Here is a 10,385-nt window from a genome sequence, read left to right as displayed (position 1 = left end):
GTTGGTTGCGCTGTTGCACCACTTTAGAAATGTCCAATAGCTTCCTAAAGGTGTCATTATATACATGCACCATCTATGCTGTTCATCTTCTTTAACCATACATTTTGCATAATAATATTGAAGTTAATCTGACAATCAATTTGATTGTGTTTTTCCTATTAAGTCTGCTTTCATGTTTTTACGCTATAATTATCCCACAACCACTACATTTAGCTCTACTATGCAATGGTCTCGCCAAGGAAGATTATTAGCTGCACTCATGACGCATGTGTGTTCACATTGGTTTCAAACTTGAAACCTGTTCATTAACACCCAATTTGCAAAGTAATTTCGTGCCTGATTTATATCCACTTGAAGTTTCATTTATGTGGATTTCTAAATAGGAATGAAAAGCTTCATTCTTGATGTCCATTCTCACAGGAGCAGGACAGGGATGGAGGGAGTAATGGGGTTGAAGGAGCATTGGAGCCTGCCGGTGCACAGTCGGGTCATACCAGGTCTCATGGTGTCCTCGGAGAAAGGAAACTCTTCCTGTTTCTCTGTGGGTTTTGTCTGAAGAAACCATTGAATAAAATACTTGCTGAAAAGCAAGATATATTTACATTAGTTTATTAATAGCTTAATTCAGATGCATGCATTTGGAAATGTAACCAAAACACTGGAAACCATAGGCCGCTGTTCAGTGTGCATTACTGTCCATAAGAAAGCTATGAGTTACAGGCAACTATAAGGTGTACGTTGATCCCATGGCTCATCTCCACTAAGGTGATAGTGTATTGTCTGATTGGATTGGTGTCCCAGACGCATCAGTCTGGACAGGATTAAAGATGTCCGACCAGATAGTCAGAGGCGGGGCTGATACCATCCTCTCTCCCTCTGTCCCATCTCTTCTCATTTTCTGCTCCGTATCGCTATGTTCCACACACGCACACCCAGACACACATCACAAGTACGCACACACACACGATAATGGTTCACGTGCTACATAAAATATATATATACAGCATTTCCAGTTGCTAAAGTTGCAGAGTTATAATTAAAACTGTGGGGAAAATGAGTTTAACCCATTTGCGCTCCTGTTGATTTTATGTATATTACCTGTATGTGGTCATTATGTTGATTAGTTTATGTATCGAGTATTAATGTGTTTTAATTTTATGGTTTAAAAAAAAAAAATCACATAATGGATGAATTTTATTGTGTTCCTCTGTCGATAATGGACTTTGAGTCCAGAATAGAGTTGAGTTGAATCTAAAGGGAGATCCTTTATGGACAAATTTAAAGTTGTCTCTCTTATCCAATCTCTAGGTATGCTGAATGTTTTGCCTGTATTTGCAGGACTCTGTTTTGATGATGGAAGAAAACCAGATTGTTGAGAACAAAGACAAGGAGAAGAAGGAAGAAAGTCCTGAGAAGCTTGACAGCGCTGACAGTACACAGCCTGCTGAAGGTATGCACGTGTGGAGCGGCACATTCTTTACTGAACAATGAAAGTATGAAGAACTTGAAATCAGAACCTTTCTTCTAGCAGAGACATGCTGTGGAGATCTGTCCCAGTGCAAGATGGGAAACAAGAAGGTGGACAATATGAGCTTCATGATTACATGCACAAACTGGTACTGAAGCATGGAATTGTAGACGAGATGGACTTTCTACTTTTATTCTTCTATTATAATAAGACTCACAGCCATGTATGTAACGGGTAATGAGTTTATTGTTGTGCTTATTGTGCTTATTGTTTGGAGTAAACTGAAGTGAAAGATTCAATTAACAGTATAGCATGGCCTCTCAAAGCTTCGATGCAGTCGCCATATTGTGTCATCATCATCATACAACTGATGAAATACCGTTAGCAAGTATGGATTCTTGATTTAAGTAAACCCATGACTTATAACTTATAATCAAGAAAATCATTTATTGATCCTTTTAGTCACAAATCAATTATAAAGCGCAAAATACCATGAACATTTTGTTGTGGTAGTGCAAACCAGAAACACAGTAGCAATTTAGCCATGTGATTAAATGAGCATGACCTAGTGATCTGTTCAACTATATTGAACATTTAAATGGACACAGAAAATGCCCCTGAAACGATAAAGGTGTGATTGAGCAGCTGGATGAACATATTGCGCATCAGCAGCGGAGGAGTTGTATATCCCTAAAGGGTTATTGCAGCAGATCGCCAGGCAGATTTATTAGGCATGTCTCCTGGATTTATACTGCCCATAATCTCGCACATGCAGCCCAACCTGGAAATGGTCGTGGAGAGTTATGGAGTCAAATACTGCATCTCTGTATGGCATATTGTCCAATGTAAACGTGCCAAATACAGTGCTTAAAGGGGCTAGATCAGGGGTGTCAAACTCATTTTGGGTTGCGGGCCGAAATTCAGCTCCCACGGCGGGTCGCGGGCTGCATGTTTCCAATAAATGAATAATAATAATAAGCTGTGATTTGGTCAAAGCCCCAACTTGACTATAGCTTCATTAATAACAACGTCTTACACTTGTATTGCACTTTACAAGCCTGTGTCACAAGTTCCTCAAAGTACTACATAGTAGCCATTATTCATTCACGCCACACTCAGTGGTGGTATGCTGTTATTAAAGCCACAGCCGCCCTGGGGCAGACTGTCCATTTCTCCATCTGTGAGATCAATAAAGTACCATCTTATCTTATCTTATCTTACCACGTGGCTATATAATGTGTCGTTCATATCCTGATCTCTTATTATGTCAGTGCCCTCTGCTGGACACGTGTGGAACTCTTTCCTTTTTTTTAAAATGTAATGCCCCCTAGTGGCTAGAATGAGCATTATGGTCATTCTTTAAAAAATCATAACTCCGCACAGGAATGGGCTTCCTTTTTTTTTTTTGACATACTCTGGAATTTATGCTCTACAGGGCAGGGGCCGGTTTGAATCATCTCTGTATGTTTGACAACGCTGGGCTAGATGCAAGTTGGTTATTTTATACTCACTACTGCCACCTCAGGTCGTATGCGTAACTGCAGGTTCTATATTAAGCTGGTGCATGACTGCACTTCGGACCCAAATTAACACCTTTTTGAGTGACAGTGCAGGATTTTAGAGGCAGTTGTGGTGAACAGGTCTGAGCTCATTCTACACATTAGGACATTGCTGGAACATGTAGGGGAGGAAAATACTTAGTTTTAACATTTTTAAACTCTGTATAGTCCCTTTACTTTAAGAGGAGCTGAGTGAAATAAAGACAGCAGTATTGTACGACAAGGAAGTTTTCACTTTTATTGACATTTCATTGTTAACAGAACATAGTGTTATCTGTAAATAATTGGTGTGGGACAAACCAAACAAAATATATAAACGTTTTTCTCATTAGCATTTAAATAGTAAAACATTGTATATTTAAAACTGCAATAAAATATGTTTTCAAGTTATGAACGTAAACATGCCTCTGTCATAAGCTTTGTCATAAAAACATGTGCAAAGAAGAAATGGTAAATAAGACTGAATACAGCACAAATAAAAAATATTCAATTTGTTCTCAATATTAGCATGAGAAATCTAAAAAACATAAACATAAAAACAAAAAAGTGCATCATTTTGCAGAGTGTCATGGATCAATTCAGTATTTTTTTTTTATATGTCTATTTTTCAAATTTTATAATCAACTCATTTAATCCAAAAACGGTCAAAATCCAAACTGTATTTACAGAAAAAAAGGATTATCTTAAAGCTATAGCAGATAAAGTCTTCTAAAAGTACTAGCCATAGTCATGATATTCCCCGAAGGACTTCAGTAAATCTGTTATTTCAAAAAATCGAACCAGACTACCTTTTGATATGTTTTAATCACCAACAGGTTACTATGTAATTCTTTTGCTTATGAAAAGAGAGGATTAGAAACGAAAGGCAACAACAGGCAAGTTAAAGGAAGACTTAGCCACAGAACCCCAAACTCACAGTGAACTTTGCCAGAGATGGGACAGCACGTTTGTTCACAATAAAAGCATGTTTGTGTAGCCTATAAACGTCACCGCGTCCCCCCATTTAAGTTTATACATATGGTCATTCATCCACATGTGCTTGTAAACATTTTGGAACTAAATCTTAATGAGCCTCTCGCTTCTTCTCCATTGACAAGCATCATCTCGGGCAGCGTCCTCCGGTTCGAGAGTGGAAATACAAATAACTAAGTCTACCCTTAAAGGCATCTCACTGTTGTCCAAAGTCACTACACGCCGTCAGCAGACCCAGTATAAAGCAGAGGTACCAGCACCTGTCCAGTGTCTTCATCCCAATGACCGAAGAATGACTATTGGGAGGAATTTAAACAATAAAAGAAAAAAACACATGAATCTGACCGTGTTGAAAACTCAGTGCCAGGTCAGTGAACAATCATTAGAAGAGGTATATTTACAGAGGACCTTTTGCACTCAATAGCCATAAATAAAGAAATAAATGAAAAATAGGCCATTCTCCAGCTAAGATAATCACTGTAGGTGGGCCTTAAAGTATCCATGAGTTTTGCCTTGTTTTTTGTGTGTTTTTTTCTGGCAAAGATGCTTCCTGGACATTCCTGGAAATCATTGTTAATTGTCTGAGTTGATTATAAAATCCTTCCTTTTTACGGTTGATCACCGTAAAAAGGAAGGATTTGGTGTTATATGATATGAGTAATGCCATGTTTACTTCTAGTAGCTTTCTTCCATTTCACACATAAGCCTATACATCTGCTTAAATGCACAGCTTGTAAACTGTTGTTTCACTGTTATACTCAGTAAATACTATATATACAACCTTTCAGTTCATTAAATGACAGGAAGGTACTATTTTGTACTGTTTCTTTCAATTAGTCTATCAGTTCCTCTTAATATTATCCACAATTCATCCGTTGTTGTGATAGTAACAGCAATGTGAACAAAAAGAAGAAGCCACAATACCACACTTTGGATAAACATTTGAATGAAGTACAGTAGCTAGGCACTTTTCTCCATGTTTATGCATAAATGAACACAAAACCAATAACATCATTGGTTAGCAACAATAACGTCTCTTATAATAATAACGTTTCTTATAATTAATTTTTATATTCCTATACTAACTGAAAATGACCACATCCTAATTGTGTCTTACATTGGCCAAAGTAACGTTTTGCATTCTTTTGTTGAAAGTTAATTTCCATAAATTCTGGTGTGACTCAGCGGTAAGAGATTTCCTTCTCAATGTTTGCTGAAGAGCAACAACATGAATATGAATGTTATGATATGTTCTTATCATTAGGTGTGCCGTGCATGTTTTAGTGGGTTGGCCACTCTCTTAGCTCAGTGACCTCTTGGGCAAACTCCACTCTCCCTCCTCTTAATTTACAGCACAACAGAACACAGGACTGACAGCCAACTTGAAACACTTCATTACAGACACAGGCTCTAGTCCTACCTAGAAAATATTGCAATTATACCGCTGACAACTGAACAAGTAAAGGTTATAATTGCCACCGTCTTCTGCTAAATAAGAACAACCTTTAGTACAAAGGGCACCTAACTGGATTCACAAATTGAGTAGAACTAAGTTCTAGTAAATATTAGGGAAGACTGTAAATAATAACACAGTGGCCATGGACTATATTGGCTTATTTTAGCCACAACTGCACAACCTTATGATGGCCATTCAAGTAATGTTCCATCACAAACTTATGACATTAGTGCAAAGTAAAGATTGACAAACAGATGAAAGTCTCCTTTGGAATCTCCCTTCCATCATGGCTTCAGCCAATCAACTGCAGGCAAAATGTGCCATAATTTTGTGTCGATCTATTTGGTGTGTGTCCTTCATTCACTGTCTTATACTAAGTTAAGTCCTTACTCTACCGCATGCCAATAAGCAAAAACTGCCCTTGTCCTTGTGGGTGATTGGTAATGTCCAATTCACTTGTATTGATCTATGCCCTGCCCACAAACACGCTGAGCAAACATGACTGTAGCTTCCAATAGGTTTTAGATTAATGTTATTCATGCATTCATAAGCGAAGCCTAAACTTCTTTACAATACTCTGAACTGTGGATTTTCACAAAAGTACCCAGAGTGCAATGTCTTGTTTTGTGTTTATTGCCCTGCCTCAAAGAACAAATGCGCGTTTTTCCACCGTGTCCAAATAGCGCTGCAGGATATTGAACGGCATCGATTTGTGCTGAATGCTGCGTGCGCTGAACGGCTCATGACAGCGGCAAGTAATTGCACGGATATGCGCCAAGAACACATTCAATTACTGCAGGACAGGGCGCTCAGTGAATAAGGTTCAAAGTAGAGTGAATGGGACTGGGGACAATTGGAGGAAGAGATGCAGAGAGCTACTTTGGACTCTTATATGAATAAAGTGAACTTGGAAAGACAGTATAATTATGTAGTAAGTAGGACTGGAACAAATTACTTTAAACATAGTAAGTAAGAAATTGCAGTGCCATTGCTTTGCTTGAATATCATTACTGAAGATCTTAACAGGAAGTGACTCAGTTGCAGGGAATATTCCTAAAAACTGTGATTTTTAGCCCGGGGTGTGGGGTCATAAATGGGAAAATCCAACACGCTTCTGGGTGGTTAAATGGCCGGCAAATGAACCATTATGAGTCATTTGTGAGTTAATGAGATTTAAATGAGGAGCCAGTGTGTTTAAACAAAGCACTCTTTATGCTCCAATCATGCTGCTGTTTTGCAAGCACTTTTCCAGAAGAACTTTTATGACCTGTTGTAATTGACAGCTTGTCAGAAAAATGACACAGGGCATTTTAAGCACTCTTGAAAAGATAGAATATTGTTTTTTCCCCCTCAAATGTTATGGCAACGGTCCACATTATTCAATTCACTTTGAGTGACCAGTCACAGCAATTTCTAAAGAGGAGGCATTATGCTTTTCACAGGTTTTTGGTAATAATTTCAAATAAATCTTGATCGCTATGTTACACTTCCTGCTCCCCTTGCCCTCCTTCACTACGCATTTATTGTAGGCTGCTCCGTGTAGCTTAGTAGTAGTAAAGCTTCGGCAGAGACTTTTGCCTGTAGGTGCTCTGCAATGTGGGGACAAGCTTTGCCAGAGATTGTAACACTTCCTGGTTACAGGCTCGGGCTAAACGGGAGGGGAACTGTACGCCCTCTCCTGCCACTGCTGCGTTAGTAATAGTCACTGTGGAAGATTCAAAGATTAGTGAAACATGCGCAAGTGGCTCAAAACACAACTCAACATACATTGTAACATATTTAAAAGATTTAGCATAACTCCCTTTAAGACATGGACAATGAAGGACCAAACACAGTCCCTAGTTCACACACTGTTAATGGAGCAAGAACACAAGTAGCTAACTGCAACACATGCACAATAGCCCAGGTTGAGTGAGAGTGTGTTTGAGCGGGGGACAGCAGATGGAAATTAGCCCGTGGCTACAATGCGGCGTGGCATGTTTACATGCACGAGAATCATGTGTGTTCATTAACATGCACTGTCCCGACCAAATTAACAACAAATAAATACATAAATAAATCAAAATCTGCTACACTCTGACCTTATCCACTTTACAGTTGAGCCTTTTTTTGTGTTTAAGTAAAGCATACACAAACGGTGGCTGTTGGCTTCGAAAGACAGGAGGCTGATCAGCAGACTTTAAGATAAAAGACAGAGGATAAGGGCTCAGCAGACCTGGTACATATGGGAGAGGGAGGGCCAGATAAATTGAAAAGAAAAAGAACAAACAAAAGGGGGACACTGGAATTACAGCAGAAGGATGTGCAGGCCAGAGTGGTGCCTATTAGAGCCTTGTGAACAGAGGTACTTCATTAAGCGACGTCGATGTTGTAGCGTTGCCAGAATACTAATACAGAGTCGATGTACATACTCCTCTCACCTTATTCAGTCTCTTGTGTCGCGCAGTCTCAACTCCATGTTCTCTAAAAGTTATTGTACAAGGCCTTTAAACACTTCGAAATCTTGCTTCAAAACCTATTTCACTGCACACCTATCAGGTCCGCTTCTAGTAATACTGTATACACAAGACTAGTGACTGGTAAAATTATTGACAAAATAAGGTAAGGCAAGTATGTTTAGTTTCAACTGTTTTGACAAGATTTTCCATTCATTTGTTCATATGAAGGTAATGTGTGTGAAAGAGAGCGGAAAAGGTCCTCTTTGACTAACTTAAATGTCTGATCCAAAAGACCCCTGCATTGTTTGTTCAGTTATGGCCTTTCTACCTACTATTTATTTTCAAGTTTAGTGTTTCAAAAAAGATTTAGAATATTATTTTAGTAGCTCGCGCACACAAGCATTAGTTAGACAAACTTGAAGGTGTCTGGCTTGATTTTGCTTTTTTGTATTTTTCACTGAGAAGAAAAGTCACATGTTGTAGGTCCCAGAAGAAATCGTCATTGTCCAGCATAGAAAATAAAAACAGTTTTGGACTCCTTTTTCTTTTCTTTTTGTAACATTGTCCCCAAACTCTCGCACTGTTCAACTAATCGCTGTCTGTGTATCTGACCAGGGATAATGGAAATCCTGGCAAAAGCAAAGTTTCTTTGTGGCACAAAACAGGCACAAGTTCTTTTAACGTTTACCACTAGTAACAGTAGTGTGTTTAAGCTTTGAGGTTCCATTGTATAAGCTTGCGTTTTCTGCCTTCTAGCCAAATTCAGCTGGCAAAAAACCCAAGACAACCACCTTTATTTTGGTCAGCGCATCACAGGGAAGAGCGGTGGCCTGTCATACCCACTCCTGCACTGGATACTTGTAGTACTGCGGTGTCATCGTGTTCTGTTGGACGCCTTTGTTTTTGAACTGAAAGATGGTGTAAACCAGGACCAAGATGCACAGGGACAGGATGCAGGGGATCACCACGGCGATGGCATTGACTGTTGTCGGGACGTCGTTGATGGTTACCATAATGTCCACATCATCCAGAGGCAGTTGCCGGTCTCCGCGGTTGCCACTCCCCCCCGAGCGCTCAATATCCGACTGGTCGCAGCCCATCCAGTCCCGCAAAATGGACTTGGGGTATCCAGGCTCCACTGTGAGCTTCTGGTTGTCAAACTTCCAGTAGTCTTTGCCTTTGTAGAAGTAAGTGTAGTCTGGGGGGAGAAAAAACAGGGAATCGTTTAGTTTAAAAACAAAATCGATATATAAATATTTCCTGTCAGTGAAACATCAGCAAACATATTGTATTTATCAAGTCTATTGTTAGATAGTATGATGAAAGTTAGCACACATGATGTTGGAAAGATTTGACATATTAGGCAAGGCGTGTTTATTTACACCAAGCGCCTTTCATACTGTACCCAAGGCAACTCAATGTGTCTATCAACCCCCACCTTAACCAAGTGCGTTACCTCCAGTTCAGCTTTACCCAAATCTAAAAGCTTCTTGACTGGAGAGCAACAGTGTAACACCTCATTTGAAAGCTAAGGCCTACAAAAGTGATCCTAACTTTTTTTTTTTCGCTTTGACGCCAGGTTTTTGTCACATTTTTAAAGCGTTTTTGTCTGGGTTTTTTGTTGCTTCTCTTCTGTCACTTTTTGATTGTGCTATTGCTGCTTTTCTCATTGTAGGAGCTATTTATGATTTGTCACTGTTATTTTACCCCCTGCCTCTATATGGCACTGTGTCTCTTTTTCCTCCCTGGGCCTATATAAGGCGTGGTCTTATGTAACCAGGTGCCGTGTCACATGTGGATGTGGATATTGGGTTTTTGAGCCAAATAAATACGTTTATAGAAATGGAACACGTGTCTGGGAACCTTTCATTTTAGCAGCCACAGTGTCAGTATGCGTGGTGTATACTGCCATTACAGGCATGCTTTTGTCGCTCTTATATTGCTTCTGTGCTGCTTCTTTGTCACTTTTTTGTTGTGTTTTTGTCACTCTTTTGTGGCTTTTTCGTCACTTTTTTCCTTTGCTTTTCTGTCATGTTTTCATCACGTTTTCGTCGCTTTTTTACTTTGCTATTGTTGCTTTTCCGGCACGTTTTTGTCACTCTTTCATCGCTTTTTTTACTCTTTTTTTGTCGCTTTTTCATCCTTGTTATTTTGTCACATGTTTCAAGAAGCTTTTAAAATTGTGTCCTGCCAAACTAAACGTCCTTGGTTCAGGCGGGGGTTAAGAGGTTAAGTAATATTTTAATTAATAATCACTCGACATTTTGGTTTGCTAATAGGAATGTGAACTTCGTCTGAACCTTGAGGAGCTGGCAGTCAGCCTTTTTCCACTGTGACACACATACATTTGTAGAGCACTGACAGCCACCAAGAGTTTTAAAATATCATGCGCAAACAGCTTGCCGACACACAAACCAGTATTTGTGACACACAGTGCGCAGCCCCATGATGCCATTCCAATGTCTGCGTTTATGTTTGCTCCATCACCTCCA

At 39.4% G+C, this 10,385-nt stretch overlaps 1 protein-coding gene and 1 long non-coding RNA gene across 2 annotated transcripts in view; one reads left to right on the top strand and one right to left on the bottom strand.

The window, feature by feature from the left end:
* Nucleotides 1–290: 290 nt before the first annotated feature.
* On the top strand, nucleotides 291–1,654 carry LOC306979368. The gene is made up of 3 exons (XR_013793950.1): nucleotides 291–849; nucleotides 1,339–1,458; nucleotides 1,534–1,654. It is a non-coding gene; the product is annotated as an uncharacterized lncRNA (long non-coding RNA).
* A 5,777-nt stretch (nucleotides 1,655–7,431) lies between these two features.
* Nucleotides 7,432–10,385, bottom strand: part of mmp24 (matrix metallopeptidase 24) — a 46,265-nt gene continuing 43,311 nt past the window's right edge. The window contains exon 10 of the mRNA XM_079578336.1: nucleotides 7,432–9,091. Within this exon, the coding sequence (XP_079434462.1) occupies nucleotides 8,727–9,091 (365 nt within the window). The 3' untranslated portion in view covers nucleotides 7,432–8,726. The remainder of the gene's footprint in view (nucleotides 9,092–10,385) is intronic.

The sequence above is a fragment of the Gobius niger genome, assembly GCF_951799975.1.
Source record: "Gobius niger genome assembly, chromosome: 20".
NCBI classification, from domain to species: Eukaryota; Metazoa; Chordata; class Actinopteri; order Gobiiformes; family Gobiidae; genus Gobius; species Gobius niger.
The sequence above is the reverse complement of the archived record's forward strand: the minus strand, read 5'-3'. Positions and strand labels throughout refer to the sequence as shown.